Source organism: Lytechinus pictus, chromosome 5 (genome assembly GCF_037042905.1).
Source record: "Lytechinus pictus isolate F3 Inbred chromosome 5, Lp3.0, whole genome shotgun sequence".
Taxonomy (NCBI): domain Eukaryota; kingdom Metazoa; phylum Echinodermata; class Echinoidea; order Temnopleuroida; family Toxopneustidae; genus Lytechinus; species Lytechinus pictus.
In genome coordinates, this window is record NC_087249.1 from 43,205,157 (window position 1) to 43,229,143 (window position 23,987).

At 36.9% G+C, this 23,987-nt stretch overlaps 1 protein-coding gene across 1 annotated transcript; it reads left to right on the forward strand.

Moving 5' to 3' along the window:
* On the forward strand, positions 1 to 22,770 carry LOC129261857 (sorting nexin-25-like). The gene is made up of 11 exons (XM_064099513.1): positions 1 to 285; positions 5,703 to 5,858; positions 6,659 to 6,790; positions 9,035 to 9,175; positions 11,043 to 11,159; positions 12,901 to 12,989; positions 14,532 to 14,636; positions 15,927 to 16,067; positions 16,727 to 16,908; positions 17,896 to 17,996; positions 21,992 to 22,770. Exons 1-11 carry the CDS (start codon positions 1 to 3, stop codon positions 22,322 to 22,324), a joined length of 1,782 nt encoding a protein of 593 aa, XP_063955583.1. The 3' UTR covers positions 22,325 to 22,770.
* The last annotated feature ends 1,217 nt before the right edge of the window (positions 22,771 to 23,987 follow it).

Here is a 23,987-nt window from a genome sequence, read left to right on the forward strand (position 1 = left end):
ATGGTGAAAATTATTTTGGAGAGTCTCCGGCTCCCCCTAAAGCCCCAGACCAGTACTCCAGTTAGCATTCGTATTACCGAATTCTTTTTCTCGTCACATCTGCAGGGACCCGATGCTTTTTACGATGCCCAGCACAAGATCTACCAGCTCCTTGATCAAGATCACTATCCTTCTTTCCTTGTGAGTGAAAACTATGTCAAGCTATGCGATGAACTGGCTCCAAAGTCAGGGTCGGGGGATTTCTCGTCGTCGGTCAGGGATGAGCTGGAAAGCAGTTTCAGAGAGGTTTGTAGAACTTGCAATTATGTCTTGGTGGGTCTGGGTGGGGGAGGGCACGTACGTGCATAGCGCCAACTTAATGTGTTCCGCCATCTTGCTTGTTGGTTGCCGATAAAATGCGCATTTTCAGATTTTTTTACGCTCAGTTATTACCCATGACTGAAACATTGACCAATCAAAAACTAAGATTCTATAAGAAATATGAATATTCATATACGAAAGTATAAACATAGATAATTCAGTTTTATGTGAAATTTAAACCCAATACTTCAAAATATGGTTAGTTTTATGTCTCTAAAATGACCCTTAAAACCATAATTTTATTACTAAAAAATAAAGGTTTTCCCAAGTTGCCATGGTAACGCGGTCTGAGATATAAAAGCTTAGCAAACACTTCATTTCAGTGATCGAGGATGTATTTGTTTACGGTATACGTCTACATAAATTATAACATTTTTTTCCAGACCATGGATGAACTTTCAAAAAGAGACATTTTAGGCAAGTTTTTACGATTTCCGGCAATTTTCTGACACAGGCACTTTGAAGAGGTAATTTTTACAGAATTAGAAGAAGACATCATGGATTTTCCTAATTATCACGACGGATATGCAACTTACTTGTAAACAAATCAAACAAAGTCTATGATACATTTTCGATAATGCAAAAAGAGACATTCAAGTCTCTGATTGAGAGCCGCAGATTGAACATTCGCACGGCGCAATGGTAGCGTTTTCGCCGAATTCGTCGGGGCGAAAACTCCAAGCGAGCCGTACCACTCACCAGTCCCGAACGCTGCGCTGTATGTTTGATGATTTATCTGGTGCCATTTCGTGCTTATAAATTTGTTTTTTCTACAATGCCACTATCTCATTAAAATTGTTTGTCATGATAACATTGGAAATATTATCGTTTAATGGCCCAAAGGATCGACTGTAATAAAAGATACTTTGAAATATTGTCAGAGAGTGATTAGTTAGGTGATGTTTATGGTCAGAATTTAGTCATGGCTTCGGGTGAACTTACGCGAACGCGGTCACTTGCTCACGGGGCGAGTCGGCCTGGCCCTTTGGTGGAAGGCCGTTAGGCAACGTGCAGTGCAGCTAGAGCAGAGTTGGGGAGTTATAACTTATAGGTATAAAAATACTTTGAAATAAGTAATCTGCAAATATTTTTGTCTTATCAATTTGGATTACTTAGATAAGAAATTCTAATTCTCAAAGTTTAAATCAAATTTTAGACAGTGACAACAAAGAGTGGTGCTGTATGGGGGGGGGGGGGTCTTGCATGCCCCCAAATTAAATTCACAAACAAGAAAACAAAAAGGAAAAGGTAAGAGAATCTTGCGAAATTGTTCAATTGGATTTTTGTAACCAAAAGTCAAAATTATGCTTATGTCGCTTGCTTGCAACTATATATTTTATAAATTTTGCCTGATACTCCATATCGTAGTACCCTCAATTATTTTCACTTGTTACGCCACTGACATGACTGATATAACATCTACTAGAGTTTATGATAACATTATTTGGTTGCGGGATCAAAGCATCAGCTATAGCTAAAAATTTATACTTTATGCCTGTTCAACTTCCAATACAGGTTTAGGCCTGTATTTATGAGATGTTAAGATCTATGGGTGCCTTTATTATTTTCATTTTCAATTAAAACAATGATTAATTATGTATTAATTTAGTATTAACCTCGATGATACATTTTATTGTGTTAAATCATAGCCCCTTATTAAACCCTTTTAAAAACATGCTCAGTAGCAGACCCCCCCCCCCATATATAAAGACAATAGAAGTGTATATAGAATTAATTGACCCCCCCTATTGAAGACAAAATGAAAAAAAAAATACTCAAAATAATCGACCGCCCCCCCCCCCCCCTTTGACGAGGCAGCTGTCGGTGGCCTGATGTCTTCATTGACTTCTTTTTGCTTGTAAAAATAATATTAAAGAAATAGGGGCTACTCTAAGTGTCCCCTATGAAAATTGATTTGGATCTGCAAGTGCATGAGGCTGCGCCCCCTCCAACGTCATAGCTACCCCATATCTTTAGGTTCAAGCTCTCATATTTTTCAGCTCCCTGATTTTTTGGAAGAAAAAAAAAACGAGGCGAAAGAAAAGAGTGAAATAAATGAAATACGATTAATCAAAATTTGATTTGTTTGAAAGAATTATACTTATCAGAGAAACTAAATTAAATTCTACAACCATGAGCTGTAGAGCTGGATATGTTCAGTAGGTATTATGAAAGAAGTCTAATTCTGTTCTGTTTAGGGCACTGATTGAAAAAGCATCAAATAACAGCAATCTTGATAAATTCTGTTTTTTTTTTCAAAATCAGAACCAATCAACCTTTTTCTGATTATTCTGTCACTTTCCATATTTTGGAGAAAAAAATAAAAGTGTTCATCGACGCCCTGTACTGCATGATGAAACTGTATCCCCACTCGGCCCTCGTAACCACCCCCCCCCTCTCTCTCTCCCCCCCCCCCCACCACAATGCCCCTTGCTCATTTCTCTTATCTCACCTTGACCTTAATTAATTAATCTTAAATATTTGGCGGTACAGTCAAACGTGACTGGTCGCCATCACAGTTTCATCCCCAACAAACAAGGAACAAACAATAACAATTCTGTTTTTCGACCCAACATCATTCCTTTCAATACGCGTAAGGCTATACGTGGGCATGCACAAACAACGTGGGTTAACAAAAACTGACCCGCGTTTGGACTGAAATTGTGATTAAAATAAAAATGTTATAAATATGAAAAAAATATGTGTATAATGAAGGATATTTGATAAACGGAAAAACATCAATCGCTAATTCATAAAAATGCTGGAAAAGATTTGACAGAGGTTTTTAACAACGGTAATCAAGGGGAATTAGTGTATGGGTGAATGGCGTTCGAGTTTTAGCCGAGCGTTAGCCGGTGAGGGCGCGGGCCAAATCTGCCTGAATCTGGCAATATGGCGTCGTCCATTAAGCTGACGTTAGCCAGCGGCGACTGCACGTACGTGAGGGGGGGAGGGTGATGAATGAAATAAAGACCATTATATCCTACATAAATTGAATCGAAATGAAACGCCCACCGAAGAAAATGTGCTATTCCGTGACGTCAATGATGAAATAGTCGACTTTTCCATCATTGACGTCACAGATCATGATGGCGCATTCCGCTCATTGAGCGCGTAGCTGAGAGCTTCAGGAAAAGTAGGTCAGTCAGCGCAGCTGGTTTGATTCAGATTAAAAAAAGGATGACCTAAGAGTACAAGAACTAGATTATCAAGATCTATTGCTCTAACTTATTAAAGTAGGATATAAAACAAATATACCAGGCCTTTATTTAGAAAGTATAGAGGGAATTATTCATCCTCGGTTGTTCTGGCAAAATCACTATAGTAATGCCAGTCCAACCTCGGATGAATAATTCCCACTATACTTACTCAAAGCCTGGTACATTTGTATACTATCCTTCTTTCCTTGTTAGTGAAAACTATATCAAGCTATGCAATGAACTGGCTCCAATGTCAGGGTCGGAGGAATTCTCGTCTTCGGTCAGGGATGAGCTAAAAAGCAGTTTCAGAGAGGTTTGTAGAATAATCATCATGAAGGGTGGGGAGGAGTGGAGAGGGATGAGGAATGAAACCAAGCTGCAAAGTTAAATAATTTCAAGCTTCAACCAACTGTAATGACAATTTTGGGTGAGCTTTCGTCCACCCCTTTGGAATTTCTCAAGCCAATAGATCAGTCACAAAGTTTGCTGCCGATGGTAGTCTGTACCTCTGTTACTTGATCACTGGACCGAAGATTGGAGACAGTGTATATCCAGAGTCTCTATTTAGTACTGGATTCTGTCCAGTGATCAAGAAACACGGAGGCACAGACTGCCACAGGCAGCAAATTTTGTGACTGATCAATTGGCTTGAGAAAGTCCACAGGAGTGGATGAATGAAAGCTCGCCCCAAATAATCATCAAGGTTGGTTGAAGCTTAAAATTATTTAACTTTGCAGCTTGGTTTCATTCCTTTATCGTCCCCAACTGATGAAAGTTTTCTGTATCAAGCTGCAAAGGCTTGTAAAATTTGTCATAAGGGGGGGGGGTCTCGTTGCCATGTTCTCACAGTCTTCTTATCAAGGGACAGTTGGGGAATGCAATTGAATGCTGCTGATGTTCCCCTGTAGATCAGAATCAATAGAAAGAAATGATCAATCCTCCCATGAATTATGAGATTGCAGTATAGCAAGTAGAGACGAGCTGACAGACCTGAGGATTGTATGGATTTATGAAGCAACAGAGAACGTGACTATTCCCCATTGATTGGATATGATTTGACCAAATAAACTGAGATTTGTCATTCTCCATTGATCTCCATTGCTCATTGTGGAACTAGAGGAACATGGCATAATGCTATTTTGCAATTATGTATAAACTGCTGTTTCCTTGTCTATAGATCAATATTATGGAGAATGCAAAAATTGCCACACTTATTGCATTTAAGTCCTGGGGTCCGTTGCAGAAAGAGTTGCGTTTAAACGCAAGTCAAAAATTCAATCGTAAGTCCCAAATGCGCGCTGTTGATTGGTTGGAAATCAAGTTGCGCATTATTTTTAGAGTTGCGATTGATTGCAACTCTTTCTGCCACGGGCCCCAGGGCTCCATAATACAAAGATTAACGATCAATCGCTAAATGGACTGATCAATGAAGATCAATGTTACACATGCATTTAGTTCAGAATACTGACTAGGAACCAATCACAAGTGTTCTTTCATATTTGCTATTCATTGCTAAGCTTTGTGTTACGTGGTCTAGGTGGGTGTTAAATAAAGCTGCTCGTGAAGTTACAAACGACTTCACGGACAGCTGATTACCATTTCTCAATGCCATTGGAAATCTGGTGTGTATCACTTACCACAAGAAAGTCGCTTGTACATAATTTAGGAACAGCTTTATAAAACACCCAATGGAATGTTCATGCACATGATGGTAAATTTCCTATTCATCTACTGCCAACTTGTCCACTCACCACATGGTCTAATTTCATTTGGTCTAATGCCATTCCGTCCGTCCAACATTTCGTCTAACAATCATTTGGGTCATTAACCATTTGGTCCAATCATCGATTTGTCTGATCACCATTTCGTCCATGACCATTTCGTCTCATAACCAGTTCTTTGGTCTCACATCCATTTTATTATCATTCATATTGCACAATTAACACTTAGTCCAATTAGACCAAATGGTATATGGACTAAATGACTATTGGACCAAGTGGTTATTAGACTAAATAGTGAGTGGACAAATTGACAATTACACCATGTGGTGAGTGAACGAACTGATTGTAGACCAAATGATAGTAGACGAGTTGGCAATTGGACGAATTGGAAATAAACCCACATGTCCATTGTTTTTTTCAGGATTCCTCGATCTCCAGCCAGGCACTGCCATCATCAGAGAGTCTGGTATATCAGAGGAATACCGTGGAGAGCACTTTACAGGGGATTGAAGAGAAGCTAAGCAACAAGACACAGGCTCTCAGCAATCTCAAGAGCTCACATGGTGTCGAATCTAAGGTGAGAAGAAAAAAAATACCGGGGGCTTGGGGCAAATTACATGTAGCCCCTGAAGCCCTCAAAAACTAAAAAACAGAGCCTCTGAATTCCCATCGGGTTGAATGTAAACTTTAATACAATGTGGCAAATTTGGGCTGGTTAGCTCAAAAGTAGAACTGGATTTTTTTTTTGTCTTTGTGAGAAATGATCATCCCCAACTGCTGTTCATAACTAAGTAACCAGTCATTATAGGGTGCATCCAAACCCCCCAAATGAGTTTATTTTGATAATTAGAAAAAAAATCAAACGAGAAATAATGCTGAAAATTTCATCAAAATCAGATAAGACATTTATGACATTTTCAAATTTGTGTATTTTCACATAACAGTTAGATGCACAACACTGATATGAATATAAGAGTCAATGATGTCACCCACTTACTAATGTATGAACTATACAATATTTCAAACCTTGTTTCACACAATCAGAAAAAAATGATGATATTTCATATATCTTCTGGTATCCTTTATTGCGTACAGACCAGGACGTGCATATTCTTTATGTGAAAATAAGTGAAATTTTAAAATATTTTTACTTATTTTTTTATCTGATTTTGATGAAATTGTCATCTTTGTGTCTGTTTTACTTTTCTCTTTTCATCCAAATCTACTTTTTGTTGTGGTGTGGACTTTACCTTCAAGTAACATTTCCATACAAATCCTCAAGATGTTTTCTCTGTATACATGTATTTGTTTAAATATATTGTCAAGGAAGACTAAGCCTGGCAGAATCTTGATATGTTTTCTTTTCTTTCTTCCAAGATGGAGCAACTGTTAGAGAATGAAATAGAGAACCTAAAACTGCAGAAGAAGAGGATTGAGTTGTACATCCAACAGACCGATCTCTGGACTGAACATATCGACAAATGGAGGATAGATGTCTGCCTCCCAGATGTAAGATATTCCCTCAGTGCCTGTGCCTTGTAATGAAAATCCATGTAGATTGTTTTGCATTAAAGGGGAAGTTCACGCCGGAAAGTTTAATGTAAAAATAGCAGAAATATAATGAAAAATATTGGTGAAGGTTTGAGCTAAATCCATTGAAGATTGAGGAAGTTATTAGAATTTAAATTTTTTGATTTTTGACATCATAAACAAGCAGCTGCCCCATATGTTACGTTATATAAAATGCATACATTTCAATTTTTTAATGGTCTGTGATGACTTGTTTTTGTTTTCTTTGTAGAAACAGGTTTGAAATGATTTTGCTATTGATATACTGAAGATACAGTAAAAAAACATTTTTCAATTTTCTGAGAAAATGACTTTTCATTGATTTTTTACCATACGATATGCCCGCATATGACGTCACAAAACAAGTAATTAAAATTCTAATAACTTTTTCATTATTTGATGGAATTTTCTCAAATTGTTTTTTTTGTTGTTGCTATTTTTACCAAAAACTTTTTGTCAGTGTGAACTTCCCCTTTAAAATGCATACTAACCAGCAGCCTTCATTGCCTCTCCTCAAGTCCTCAACTCATACCATACTACTCATACATGTATCTAGCCAGATTCATTACCCATAATGCAATATTCCAAAGCAGTGTAGTCTTGTGATAAAAACCCACTTGAATAGTAACACACCAATTCACTTACTACTCAATACATTCATATCACATTGATTATGTTACCAAGTAGCGAAACAGGTACTATTCCTCTCAATAACCATGTTTGTTTTTCCACAGAAATCAAATCATAGGCTACATGTATTTCATTCTCTGTGTTACTAAGAGTTTTCTCAAAAGGTATCTTTTAAGACTAGCTATGCACAGCACATATTCAATAAAAGACCACACAAGTGTTGGTCATTAGTCATTTCGCTCCCCCTTTAAATAAATTAATAATATAAATTCTACTGTACAAAATTTGATGAATGCAATTCGTAGAGGTTGTTTATGGTTCACCATGTGGTTAGTCCTATAAAAGAATGTTGGATGGTGGGAAAGGTGAGAAATTTTAATCTCTCAAACGTATAGTTGTGCTAAAAAAATAGTGAACCCCACCAGAAAATGAACACATTTAAAGTGTCCAAGTTCTGCCACATTTTAGATATTTAAAGGCATTGGCTAACATTGATTTGACTTTTTAAAAAATCTGAGCTGCGAGGTCCCACTTGTCACCTGTGTCTGTGGTATGTTACAAAAATGAAGCCCAGTAAAAATCACGTCCGAAAATCATTATTTAGTGCTTCAAAAAAGTGAAATATAAATTGACCGGAAACACCATCTTAATTTCATCACATACACCTATGTGTTCTATTATTATCGGCACGATAGAAATTACACAAAATCTTTTATTATAACGTATCAAAAGTATTTCTTTTGATTTTTGGGTTGGTTTCAGAGTTTTTAGGTTGATAGAAAGGCATCCATGTGTATATTTCATCTCTCCTTTGTTTTATTTTTAATTACCTTTTTATAACGTTAAGTTATGCCTTTAATTGTGAAGCCAGGTGATGAAATATTAAACAAATATATCAGGCTTTGAGAAAGTATAGTGGAATTATTTTATCCGAGGTTGATCTGGCAATTACTATTTTTCCCGAGGGGCGAAGCCCCGAGGGAAATATAGTAGTTTTGCCAGTCCAACCGAGGATTAATAATTCCCACTATGCTTTCGAATGAAACGCCTGGTATATTTGTTTTATATCCTACTTTTAATAATTTACAACCAAAATCTATGCGTTGAGCTTGCAAAGTCCGGTTACTTGCGTTGAATTACCTACTTTTCTCTGAGCCACCGCGCTCAGCCGAACGCAGATTAGTGCCTGCGCCGACGCATCATGGGACTTGCCCGGGAGAGAGAGCTCGCTGGCCGGTGCGCCCGAGAGTTTAGCTAAATATCCAGTTTTCTGAAATAATGACGTCAGAATATTGGTATAGCGAAAAATATATCGAGGTCTGACGTCACGCAACATCATAGTTGAAATATAGATGGTCACATGATGCTATTTGAACCAATCACTATACAGGATTCAATCTATGTAGGATATAATACATTATATAAAGTTTCTTTCCCTGGACTCACCGGGCATTATAGTGTTGTTGTATACATTCAACACTCAGTCTGAAGGAGTGCATTTTGTGGTGGGGTTCACTAACTTTTTAGCACAACCGCATTGTTACCTATTTTCAGATCCAGGATGTGTCCGATGGGAAGTCCGAGATCTATTTTCTGATGGTTGTACATCCCACTGATCCAAGAATCCCCACACCTGGTTGGGTGGTATCCAGAAGATTAACTGAGTTTTATCATCTACAAAACAAACTCAAAGAGGTAGGCATTATGGGATAGCATACCTAACAACTGGGGCCTGTAACACAAAGCTTAGCATTTGTCGTATTTTTCTTCAAATGATTGCATTGACTTACGATGTACAATCAATCATGACAATCAAGCGTACGATTAATCGCTAACCTTTGTGTTACAAGACCCTTGGGGCCGTTTCGTAAAGCTGTTCGTAAGTTAAGAGCGACTTTAAGAATGACTGGTGAACCTTTCTTCCATGCTAATTAATCACCAATGAACATTTAATGGTGAATATCATTTACCACAAGAAAGGATCACCAGTTGTTCTTAAACTCGCTCTTAACTTACAAACAGCTTTATGAAACACCCACCAGTTTCTTTTACATACGATTATTCATATATTTTGGGAAAAGAAAATTTGTCATTTTTTTTTTCATATTGTCTGTCAAGGTTAGAGGTATGAGATACGTGTAATAGTCACATACGTCCAGGGGCCCGTAACACAAAGCTTAGCAATGATCATAGACATGATTGATTGCATCGACTACAATGTACAATCAATCGTGAAAATCAAGCCTACGATTAATCGCTAACCTTTGTGTTACGGTACCCAGATCTAGACAAAGGTACAACTGTACCTCTATGATAACACAGGATGCCCCTTTTCTTTGAAATTTCAAGTAACATTATGTTATATGCTGGCTTAGGCCACTGTTACATTTGCGTCGGGTTTGAAGCCAGCCCCGACGCCAGCCTTGGACTCGCCTTCACACCTGCAATTTGAAACTGCCCCAAAACCTTTATACACATAAGCCATCACCATGGTGCGTATTCATGTGACACAAGCCACCTGACTTTTCATTTAAACATTGTGCATTGTTTATTCACTCATCATAGCTATAACTATGGTTCACTATCGCACCACTTCCGCCCTTACTGTAAGTGGGCCTGAGTCCGATTGGGGGTTTTACAGATATCAATAGTGGGACTGAGGCCGGCCGGACTCAGGCAGGCTCCAAACCACATTCAGAGGTCAACTCAGTCTGTGTCATTCCAGCTTTTTAAATAAGGGGGGTGTTATACATATATACGTACGTCAAACCAACTCTGGGGCCGGCCTCTGTTCACTTTCAACGCATATGTAACATGGTTCTTATATAGAGTTATACAAGTACGTCATTTTGTTGTCATTTTATTGTCTTTTTTTTTAAATAACTTTTTTGCTATAGGGCATGTGTTTGGTCAATTTGTATATTATATTTTGTATTTTTTTATTCACTGTAAACTGCATAGAGCACTGTACCAGTTATTATGCACTTAATATTAAGGCACGTCATAAAAAAATCCCTTATGCGTCGCAAGCCGTCGCCAGGCATAAACCGGATGTAAATTCATTGCTTCGTCGCTTACCGTCCGAGTCCGTCGGGTTTATCTCCAATTGATGCAAATATTGATTGGTTTCGGGACGAAGTGCGATGGTCCAATTAATGCCACTAGAGTATCATGTATTGTCATTAATTAAATCATAGTGGACTTACATGTAGGGGTGTTTCACAAATATTTAAGTATGACTTAAGAGTCGCACATAAATGACGACGCGTACATGATATGTAACGCGCAATCTTATTGATTACTGCGCAGTAGTGCGTGTCCTCTGGGCATGATCTGACCAAAGCGGTCATACATGTACCTTTTATAATACACACAACTAGACATTTAAGTGCGACTCTATTAAAGTCATACTTAAATCTTTGTAAAGCACCCCCCTTATGTTTTCATGTGATTTATGAAATAGACCCAGTAATATTCTAGTAATACTTCATATTATTAAATCATAGCTTTGTACAAAGTAAGTAAGTGACCGCTTCTTCTTTTTTTTCCCTACTCCATACAGTGCAGTCACTGGTTAGCCAAGGTCAAGCTACCTCAGAATAATAAGAAGCTATTCAATAGGGAAACCATGAAAGAGTTCTTAGAAAGATCAAGAAGTGAGCTACAAAAACACTTAGCTGTAAGTATTGCAGTAAGACATTTTCAACTTTTAAATAACTATTGATTTTTTTTTAAATCAAATATTCTTCAATGTCATTTCCACTGATAATATGCAAAATGAATAATAAATAAGATTGTGGTTTTGACATAAATTAGTATAGATGATTAACGAAAACATTTTCTGGAGCAATGGGCCTTACAATTTTGTAGATTATGCCGTCTGTGATGTACTTGAAGATACATTGTTTGTCTTCTCTATTTGCCACTATTCTAATTTCTAATTCTATTCTGATCATGCAATTTGTTATTATTAAATATTAACATCTGAGGGGTGCACAGTTTGCAAACAGAGTTTCACAGTGGACCTCTTCGATACATTATTCAAGCTACAATACTTCATGATCCATCTGAGTTTGAAATGTACATGTATAATTTTGATACAAAGTCATTTTGTATTGCATATTGTTTCTTACTACCATTGCTTATTTTAATGGTATTTCCGTGTGTTTTATACCTTTTTTGTTGGAAATGAGAAAAAAAACCTGAAAACGAACACATGTGCATGATCATCTGATATTCTACTAATTGTTTAAAGGACAAGTCCACCCCAACAAAAAGTTGATTTGAATAAATTGAGAAAAATCCAACAAGCATAACACTTAAAATTTCATCAAAATCGGATGTAAAATAAGAAAGTTATGACATTTTAAAGTTTCGCTTAATTTCACAAAACAGTTATATGCACATCCTGGTCAGTATGCAAATGAGGAGACTGATGATGTCATCCACTCATTATTTCTTTTGTATTCTAATTTTCTCCTCATTGCCAAGTGAAAGAGCGAATAATTCATCCCTGAAAATGTGGAATCAGCATTGTTTAATACTATATGATTTAGTCAACGTGGTCCTTATTGTCAAATCTGTAAAAAATGAAATATTGTATAATTCAATAAAAAACAAAAGAAATAGTGAGTGATGGACATCATCGACTGACTAACTTGCATGACACTGAGTTGTGCATATCACTGTTTTGTGAAAAATAAGCGAAACTTTAAAATGCCATAAATTTCTTATTTTACATCCGATTTTGATGAAATTTTCAGCGTTATGCTAGTTTGATTTTTCTCTACATGTATTTATTAAAATCAACACTTTTCTGGTGTGGACTTGTCCTTTAAGGAGAACTTTAAGATATTTCTTTACACTACATGATATGTAACATCACTGTAGACTAGCACAAATTGACCCCTGCACTTCATAGACATGATCCCACAGTGATTTGTAAAGCATTCTGGCAAATTAACCCCCTGTTAATTTTACATATATTACGATTGGCCCAAAAGGATAAGATATATACATGGTCCTGTCAGTATTTCACCTCTCATTTTTTTTTATTAATCTTGATCACGTAAAGACTTCGCAACATGTGGGCCCCGTCTTACAAAGTTACGATTGATCCGATCAGCCTCAAGTATATATATGGAAACCCATCAATGTCATGATTTTTTCTTTAGGAAATTTGCACATTGTCCTTTGAAAACAAAGAGAAGCATACTGCATCGTCAAGAAAACAGTGAATGTACCATTATGCATCATATCTAGAAAATATTGTTTAAGCTGTAGAAAGAATTATTTCAGTGGAACATGATTATTTGCATGCACTCCCGGGATTGTCTGTACCACCATGCAAACTTTCAAATATCTGTGTTGTAAACTACATGTACATGTATATGAATTTTACCTGTTTTCTTCTGATCCAGGCTATTCTAGGGGATGCTACGTTACGGCACAGTGAGGCTCTCTACTCCTTCCTCATCCCCAAACCAAACATCCTCATTGATACACCAGTGTAAGTTTTTTTTCTTTCCTTTTTTGACACGTCCCTGGTAAACCCCAAAGTATGATAAGGTATTAGTAGCTTCCTCTGAAGAGATAAAATTTGTAGTATTATTAATCAATCAATATTCAACAGAATCAATATAAAAAACAAAAATGTGCTACAGCAAAGAATCAAGTATGTTTAGAATGAGACTCACATGCAAAGAAAGGTGGGGGAAGCAAGTGAGCTATTTTATTTTCAATTTAAAGGTAAAAGAAAGTAATTGCAGCAAACAATTATTTCTTGAGAAATCTTTTAAAATCAAGGTTAATTACCACCATATCATCTTAGATCCAGCTCTGGTACTTTGAAATCAACTCATGTTTGTGAAATCATGAAATCTTAGCCGAAAACCGATAATTCTGAAAATCACTAACACAAAAAGGCATATATGGGACAGTGTATTAATATTGCTTGGAAAATACCCAACATTTTATGGAATTCTGTCCTTATTTTGCTCATTTCTCAGCATTACACCTTTTTTTTCCAGAGCCAACTGGCACATATTTTTTTATTTATAGATACAAACACTTGGGTGGTAATTTTACTTGATTCTGTTCAAACTCATTTTGAGATTGTTACCACAACTGGTATTTATCTTTAAATTCATTTTATTCACATCCATTAAAAACCATACAGTACATGCAACATATGAACACTAGAAAAAGAGCAATACATGAATATGTATTGTAATATATAATAATAATAGTTTAATATTCTTTACTATGTTATGTTATGTTTATTATATTATGTACAACATTGTGAAACAGAAATCAATTAATGAAATGAAAAATCATGTGAGAATAAATAATGATGTTGAATGAGGCATACGTAGCCGTTGACTTTACTAGGGAATTTTGGGGTTCCCATGAGCGTAAGCCATGAGCTTAAGGCATCGGTACTCCCTTTCTTTAATTATTTGATGCAAATGTCGCTGGTCGCCTTGTTGTCCTCACGTTCGGTTCAGTGGGTGTCGGCACTCCTCTGCTATAAACATTCAGTACGGATTTCTCTGGTCAACGTAATGACATTGCGTTCTGTTTAGTGTCTGTTGGTACTCTTACATGTATATAAGTACACTCACTTAAGTGCAAACCATCTTTTGCCCAAAGCTTAATATCCTCAACCGGGAATGCACTGGAAATTTGTGTTAATATCAGTTAAGATCAAGGGCAGAAATCTCTCCCCAACGGTAGGGGTACCATGGGCTGGAAAATTTGACAAGCAAAAAAAAAGTGTAAGGTCATTTCGTCCAAAATACATGTTTTTATTTCAATTTTGATTGATGTATTTCTTTCCATCATAAAAGTAAAAAAATAGAAGGGGGGACATTTGATATTGTTTCCCCCTACTATTTTGGGTTTGGGGGATGCGTCCCCCTGTCCCCCCTTGGATAAAGAATGAACATCATGTCTTAGAAAAAATAATATTGTAAACATATATTTTGTATTTTATGAAAGCTACGGAGGTATTAAAAAAAAAAATTCCAATCATTTAATGTTTTTTATTTAGCCAAGAGGTAAAGAAAGGTGGTTTTTCATTGGCCAGTATCTTCAAGAACTCACCAACTGAAGATGATAGATCTAATCTAGGAGATAGCGATGCGGAAGAAGAGATGTAAGTAATTTATTCATCTCCTTGGGACTAAAGGGTTGTAAGTTTGTCCTGTCAGAGCAGTAATGACCCTTTCATGTGATGTCTGAAGGGAAAGTTCACACTGAAAATATAGGTGTTTCAATGATATCAGAAAAATTAGAGGAAGATATTGGTTTAATTTATTTTTAATCTATCGAAGGATAAGAGAGTTATTCAAGTTTGGAATTTGATGTATTATATGGGAGTATTTGCCACACAGCTTTTGTACTATAAATTCAATGAACTCCCATTTTAAATGGTTCTTGATGATTAAAGCATTATGCACAAATTAAATAATTTTTAGTTTTCTGGAAAAAAAACCCACTTTTATTGAAATTTAATCACATTACACATAGGGGGAGCTGCTCATGTGTGACGTAACAAATTATACATATTGTTAATATCTCAGGAATTCCAAGAATAGAATATAAATGTAGATAACATACATGACGAAGCTCTACAAAGCATGTACCATATTTGCTGAAGAAGATAAAGTATCGAGCTAAATCCTGATTTGGATTCAGAAGTTTTTAGTAAACACAAATGCAATTGAATGGTGTGCATGTCATTATGATATAGGATATTCCCATGAAGTAATAGACCTTTCTGTATATTCAAGCCCATTTTTCTCCATTCTTCACTTCATGAATGGCTCAACCACAACCAGTGATGATGATGATAATGATGGTGATGATGATGAAGATGATGATGATGATGATGATGATGTTGATGATGATGATGGTGATGATGATGATGAAGATGATGATGATGTTGATGATGATGATGATGATGATGATAATGGTGATGATGGTGATGATAATGATGGTGGTGATGATGATGATGGTGGTGATGATGATAATGGTGATGATGATAATGGTGATGATGATGCATGGTGATGATAATGATGATAATGAAGATGATGATGATAATAATGATGACAATGATGACGATGATGATGACGATGATGATGGTGATGATGATGGTGATGGCTATGATGATGATGATGGTGATGATGATAGTCATAAAAATATTAATCCATATTTTATTCGAAATCATATGAGAGTATTACACCATATTATATGAACTAGAGAACAGACACAAATTATTTCATGATAGACTCATATACTATAGGGGTGTGACATAGCAGTACTCTGTAGAACTGCCCTCAACTCAAGGAGCTTACTATATCATAACTTGATTTAGAATTATACACAAATAAACAATCAATATTTACAAAACTAGATTGCACCTGCTGCTGAAATTGTTTTACAGTGCTCAGGATAGGAAAGACTCCATTGCCGAACCTCTGTACAGCTTGATCAGTGAGATCTTTGAGCTACATGGCATGTTCAGATGGCTGAGACGGACTCTCATCGTCTTTGTCCAGGCAACCTTTGGCAGGACAATCAACAAGTGAGTTCCTGAATCCTAATCCCATACTCTGAAGTCCAATTTAAGTTAATCCATTGATCATGTAACTAACAATAAGAAAACAAAACCTGCCTTTTGATATAACTTTACAGATTAAGATTCAGACAATTTGTGTTGTTTGTATCTTTAAACCTCAATCAATCAATCAACAACCGAATGTGGATGTCTAATGTAGGGATGCCACTTTTCATACTAAAGTCTGAATTTAGGGCCCCGTCTTACAAAGAGTCACTATTGATCCAATCATCGTAAATCTATAGAAATCCATCACTGTCCTAATTTTTTCTAGAACACTCCAAATTGTCATGAAAACAATTCATGAATGTACATCATATCTAGAAAACATTTTGAACTAACATACATTTTAGATGTTGCTGGCCATCCATAGTTGTAGTTGATTGGATCAATGGCAACTCTTGTGAGATGGGGCCCAGAACTTTTCAACATATTTTTTGCCATAGAAAACACCTTTTTTATGAAGGAAAATTGTCATTCTTGGTGATTTTCAGGCTTTTCAATAAATTCTAAGTGATATCCCTTGTCATAGTAAACATATTATTTACATTGCTGACTATACCATTTGTTAAACTGAGTACATTTCCTTAAAGCAGCACCACCTTCAAACTTTGCTGTTGTTACAGGCAACTGAGGGACACCGTAGACTGGCTGACCTCCGAGCCCATGATCCTCTTCTACCTGCGTTACTACCAAGATTCCATGTGGCCCGATGGGGTCCTGGACCCACCCCAGCAGCCACCAAGTCTTGAGGAGCAGAGGGCTACCCAGAAAGAGGCGAGGGAAAAATTCTTGCAAAACCTGCCAGGTGCGTTATGCCCATCTTTGGCCTGTTTCATAAAACTTGTTATGATAATAAATTTGCAATAACAGTTTAAAGCTATGTGTAGCAAACTTTTTCTTGTTCTCAAGTACAGCCTTCATTTATTCAAGAGGCTTGCAGAAAATTAGAATATGTCAGTTCATCAGCCAAATTTAGAATATTATTATCTATTTAGATTTAAATGCCTTTATTTACAATTTAAATGCAAAGTTGATATCTGTTGAAGAAATGAATGTCATGGGTTGGATTTGTGACCCTTTGAAATGGCAAGAGTCAGAAGTCCCAATTTAACTGTCATTGTCTGACAGTTACCATGGTAACAGTCAGAGTCCATTGCTACATGTACTCGGCCGATCTATGTAAAGGACAAGTTGTCAATCTGGCAGTGTGTCAAGACTACATATGATATCAGACACCCCAAAAACCAACAATAGGTCACCTGGGAAGGTTCTCTGTTAATAGCTTAAATAATTATTTGATCATCATAAATTAAAAAAATAGAAAATTAGCATATTTCAAGGAGTAACTATTCTTCCTACTGTAAAAAATTTGAAAGTCGTAAAGTAAAATAAAAGATGAAATACAGGGGTTGTTTAAAACCATTTTTCCCAGACAGCTTGGAAGTTTCATATAGTTTGCACAGCGAGCACATATCTTGCATGAATGAACCCCAACCTTTAAACCTTGTTTTTTCCTTATTCACTGAACAGCACACTGAAATGTTGCTTACATGCAATCAAGTACTTGCGTGGGGTTTTGCTGATCAGTGTCGACTAGTTAGATATTATTTCAAAGCGTAGGATGTGCTTTTTCAAGCTCAAAATAAAATCTCAAAATTCACTTCTGGCGACTTATTGTTGGTTTTAGGGTGGCTGGTCACACAGATAACAATGAGAGCCCCTCCCCTTCTCCCCCCCCCCCCCCCCCCCGGATGGCATTGTCAAGCTTGTTCCTTTCTCTTCTTCCGTACAGATTTTCTTCAGAACCTTCTAGGTAAGCACAACAGTCGACTCGGAGCCATCAAGATATTTGAATCCCTCCAAGATACCAGGACCACCAAACATATCTTTTATGTGAGTTCACAATGTTTTGGGTGTTTTTTTTTTCGTTTTAAGACTCAGGAAGGGCTCCACATGTACCTCTGCCGAAAAATGAAATGATGTTGAGACTTCCAGTGTAATCGCTTCCGGTTTCACTCTCGAAATCATTATCTTGCCTTCGTTGGAACTGCAGTCAAGACCTGTCCTCTATGCTAGAGAGAGAATGCTGAGAGCGGAAGTGTTTATAGCGGTTATGAGCCGATTGTTCGACTGGACTAGCCTTCAGACCATGGTACTTTGATTTTTCTGACTTGATAGACTGATGTCTTTGGACAATCGCACATGCTAAATCCTGCACAAAAATATGACGTAATAAAGCCATATTTTGGTATGTATTCCACTTTTCCATCGCAAATGCTCTAGGTTAGGGCTGGATATTATTTTAAACCATCTCCATATTTTTTTTGTTCAATTTTAGTTGGGGGTACATTTGGAACTCTTACCAAGACTCGTTAGATCAAATTTCAAGAAGTATGTGTACACCCCTACCCTGTTCTGTGCACTGAAATAAGCGTTAACAGGTGCACATAGCCTTTTTGTGCTTTTGAAGAAACTAGAGAAAAATCAAACTAGCTTAATGCTGAAAACTTCATCAAAATTGGATGAAAATAAGTAAGTTCAATCAATCAGTCAATCAATCAATTAATCAGTCAGTCAATCAATCAGGCAGTCAGTCAATCAATCAGGTGGTCAGTCGGTCGGTCAGTCAATCAATCAATTAATCAGTCAGTCAATCAATCAATCAATTAATCAGTCAGTCAATCAATCAGGCAGTCAGTCAATCAATCAGGCAGTCAGTCAGTCGGTCAGTCAATCAATCAATTAATCAGTCAGTCAATCAATCAGTCAGTCAATCAATCAGGCAGGCAGTCAGTCAATCAATCAATCGGTCAGTCAGTCAATCAATCAGTCAATCAATCAAGTCAGGTAAATGTAGTATTTCCAAGATCCACAAGTTCTCTCGAGCAGCTTCCATCCTCCATCACATTTATTGGAGAACAGTATCTTTTTGTATATTAATTTTCTCTCATAAAGTAAGTTATGACGATTTAAAGTTTTGCTTAATTTCACAAACAGTTTCATGTATATACATGTATGCACATCCTGGTCGGTATGCTTATGAGGGAACCTACAAAGTCACCCAATCAGTATTTATTTCGTATTTTGTGATATGAAATTAATATCTTGGTTCTTATACTGTGAAACAAGAGTTAAATCCTTGAATATATGGGATTAGTATGGTGATTCAATGGAGAGATTTCATTATTACCTCAGTAGCAAACCAGACCATTCATATGTTGGAGCGTTGTGACCCAGTGGATTAGTCTTATGACTTTGAAACAGAGGGTCGTGGGTTCGAATCCCAGCCATGGCGTAATTTCCTTTAGCAAGAAATTTATCCACATTGTGCTGCACTCAACCCAGGTGAGGTGAATGGGTAACCGGCAGGATTAATTCCTTGAATGCAAGAGCACTGAAAGGCAGCTCGAGCTAAAGCGGTGGTAATATTAATAATAACATTGCGCCTCAGAATAGAATATTTCTAGATACATGTAGATGGCGCTATATAAATGCCTATTATTATTCGGTAGGATTATTTTGTACTTAATGTTTAATGAGAACCTATAGAGTGCAGCTCTACAAGAACTTGGCTATTTCAAGGTCAAAGGAGACACTGCATAGTACTGCAGTAATAATTAGTTCTGAATTATTTTAGGTGGTTTCCTTTAATATTCCGTTGGAGAAAGTTTTCACAAGGCTTTCCTGGAAGCTCTATTTGTGACCTACTGGTTCTGGCTCACGTTCAGGGCCTTTTCACACATGAGTCTTGAATCATCATTGTAATGATGATTGCAATTCGTCTTTAGAATCATCGGACTTTTCACACGCTCACTCGAAAACTGATTTGAATTTGAATTCCCGAGCGTAGGCGGTATGTGTCCTTGGTGACCTGGTGACAATCAAAGCACCGCATCCCAAATACAAACTACAATGAGTGCATGACAATTATATTATTTACGGAAGTGCTTGAAAGGTCACGTAGGCTCCGCCACCCAAAATATGCTTTGGAGGCAAAGCCTTTCACACGCAAAATTCGTCCCGTAATTTGAGTGAAAGTTAACTGGAATTCACCTCCGGAGTAGAATTTGTATTCATGATTGTGATTAGCGTTCGTGATTCTAATCATGTTCTAGTTTGGTTTCACATTTGCAAAAAATTCGTCATTAGCCTTATTTTTCACTGGAATCATCATTCGAATTGCAATTTTTTTTTACTGTGTGAAAGCGGTTATATTCACATTGTGCCGCACTCTATCCAGGTGAGGGTACCTGGTAGGAATTTATTCATTGAAATGCTTGTGTGGTGTATGAAGGCTTGCTGGAGTGAAGCCAGGGTAATAAATATCCAAAGTACTTTGGAAGTGCATCAGGACATTAGATGATGTGATATGAGCTGTGCAAGTGTAGATGATGATGATGACGACGACGACGACGATGATGAAATGATGATGATGATGATGAAGATGGTGATGATGATGATGAAGAAGATGGTGATGAAGATGATGATGATGAAGATGAAGATGGTGATGACGATGATGATGGTGATGAAGATGATGATGATAAAGATGATGGTAATGATGAGTATTATCATTGTTATCATTACTATTATCATCATACTAGTATTATTATTTTTGTCATCATTATGAGGAATTCTTATTGCAAGGTGTAATTTTGTTTTCAGTATCATGTATCTCATGTACACATTCAAATGAAGAATACTGTTATAATATTAATAGTAATAGTGATGTCTTATTAAGCGCACACATCGTCCAGAGACGCTCATGGCGATAGTGCAGCAACAGTTCCTTTGGAAATACATAAATACATTAAATACATACACTGTATATAACCACTGGCGGATCCAGGGGGGGGGGGCAAAGCCGGCCCGTGCCCCCCTTTGAGAGGCACAATTAAAATTTGTAATGTAAAAATGCTGTTAAAACTGAAGTGTGCCCCCCCCCCCCACCCTTTTGAAATTTTTTTTTGCTTGTCAAACATTTTCATGGATGAAATTTCCTTAATTTCGGATTAAAACCCTTTTTTTTTTTGCTTGTCAAACTTTTCCTTGGGAAAATGTGCCCCCCCCCCCCTGTTTTGGAAAATCCTGGATCCACCCCTGCATATAGCAACTACAAATATAAATGTAAATGAAGTAAAAAGAAAAGGAGATCTTAAGTTGCTAAGTACAGTTTTGCATCACCCTCTGGAATTCCTAGCTACATCCTGGTGGGGCCTGGTGCCCTACATACAAGAAATATATATTTTGCATTCTAATAAAGGCACTTACATGTACTTATGTAAAAGTTCATGCATACTTTTTAAACGAACTTCATCCTTGACATGCAAAAGCTTGTCAGAAGCCTTCCTTGCATGTACATAGCAACAAGGAATGCATGCTATCTGGATTCTCTGTATTGTTGTTCATTACTTGATGGAATATTCTATTTTTAGGCCATCTGGTAACCAACAGCTATGAATTTGAATCACTTGATAGTGAATACGCATTGTCATCAAATAGGCCAGTAAAGTATCTGTATTATGAATTCATTTTATGCATACTTTTGAAACAGATGTTAGTCTTGTCAACCTGAAAGCTTGCCAGATTTTTCCCAGACCTAGCAACAATTATGCACACTGATTCTAAGTATTTAAGTTTATATATGACAGACAGGTGAAAGGGATGCCTTGTTCCAAGGTTTCCAGGAAAGAAACATGTATAAATTTGAATCACTTTATTTGAACAATAGGGCGATTACCGGTAAGCTTGATAAGGTCCACTTACTCTATGTCCACACAGCTGAGAATAACTTCAGTGACAAAGTCCTAATGTTGGGCATACATCTACATGTATCTATCCACATAAGCACAGAGACTAATAATCTTTTCCCTGTTTTTCCTCTTCTGCAGAACCTGCTGGAGCTAGCTCTCCTGGAGATCTGCCCTGAGCTGAAGGATCCACGGCTCCTGGAGCAGCTGGAGGAGGATGGCAGCCAGAAAGATCCTGCTGGAGCCGCACAAGTGGATCCGCATGGAGCCAGGAGCCGTTCGACAGGAGAGGATCTGCCTGGTGGAGGTCGTCTCCCGGCTGGATCCGAGGGGATGGGAGGAGTTCCGGCTGGAGCCCGGAAGGAGACAGACGGAGCTGGGAGAGTCCAGGGAGAAGGAGACGGTGGAGAACAGGTGGTGAGACAGAGGAGAGGTACTGTGGAGGGGAAGGAGAAGAGCGATGAGGAGGATTGAAAAGTGATGTCCAACTCTTTGGTGTGAGATGTTATGTTTAACCCATCGGCATACTGTTCCTTGTAACTCATTTGAAGGTCTTTCATTACTATGACTCCATTGTATTATGGTAAACCTATCTGATTCTAATGCAATATGATTTCAAAGGTGCACATGGTATAGTTGTTTAGAGTAGTTTCTATATTTTAATACTTTCAGTAGTTATTGGAGATGCTATTGCCCAGGACAAAGTACAGTAATTCATCATGAAAATGGGGGCATGTTGTTCAAAAAGCCTATCGGCTCTCCATTGTGATTTTAATTGCATTTTCAAAGGAATTGGTGCGTTGTAGAGTTTCTCCGTAGTAAATGCAAAAACTACCCATTGACACTTGGAATTAAATATGACTTTCAGTCGGACTTGACTATTAGTGAAAAACTCTGTTGAAACTTTCATGAAGTTATATACATGTTTAGCTTTCTGAATACCAACTTCTCAAGGATGAATTGTTTTCTCAAATGATATTGAAATATTGGCTTTGACAGGCAACTACTTTGCATTGATGCTACTTAGGTTTAGCAAATGCATATACGAAGAGAAACAGGTGGCGGAGGTAAAATGTATATCAGGAAATAAATACATTGTAATTCTGTGTATTTATTTTGTAAGTAATCGATGGATTGTAAAAGAGAATGACAACAATAAAGATGATGAATATGGAGATTCAATTTCTTGTTTATAGTCCACTTATTAAAGCTTTAAATTTTGCTTCTATCTGTCAATTTCTTTTCCACTACTGTTTGCTCCAACAATTATTTATATGTGTACACTAGTGTGTGCAAATTTGTGTAATTATTGTGATAAACGATCAGTACTTTGATGTCTGTGTAAAGTGTGTATTTCAAAAGAACTAATATTTTTGTAAGAATTGTTCATATATTTTTTTCCCAAACACATGACAGTTGAATTTTCTATGTGTGGTCCTTTTGCTTCATGGCCATGGATTTTTCTGCAAGCAAAGAAACTAACATGAGTTGTACATGTACATGTAGGTTTTCACAAGTGTGGGATTTTTTTTCTATTTTTACTCATACTTTTTATCCTGCATGAAGAATGTGATTGGCCTACTTTTAGTTGCACTTCATGATCAATTATTGATTATAGTGCTTCCTGAAATCAGGGGATTATTTCATAAAACATGTAGCCAGTAAGTCATTTGCTCCTAGCCAATCTAATGCAATGATTTCAGTAGCTTATAACAAAAAGTCATTGAAAGTCATTGACTATTTGCCTCATGAAATGCCCCCCCCCCCCCCGTGTGTTTGGTTTTCTCGACCCTGAAATGAATGCATGCATGCTTGTCAAGCACATACATGTAGTTTTTGCTCAGAGAGAAATATGAATTCATTCAGTATGTGCATTGAACCATCACATAAATCAATTAGAGTTGGGTTTTGGTAATTCATGTCTGAAAGGTACACAATGTTTACATTCTTTTGTACAGAACAAGCTATTTCACTAACAGTACCTTCCAATTTAAAAGTATACACTGATAAATGTGATTTAGTAATATTGAAGAAATAATTTAATAATCTGAATTGAATCTGAATGTGATATATGAATATGAATTATATTATTGTTATTGAATGTTTGTTTTTTTTGCTTACAAGATTACAAGTACAG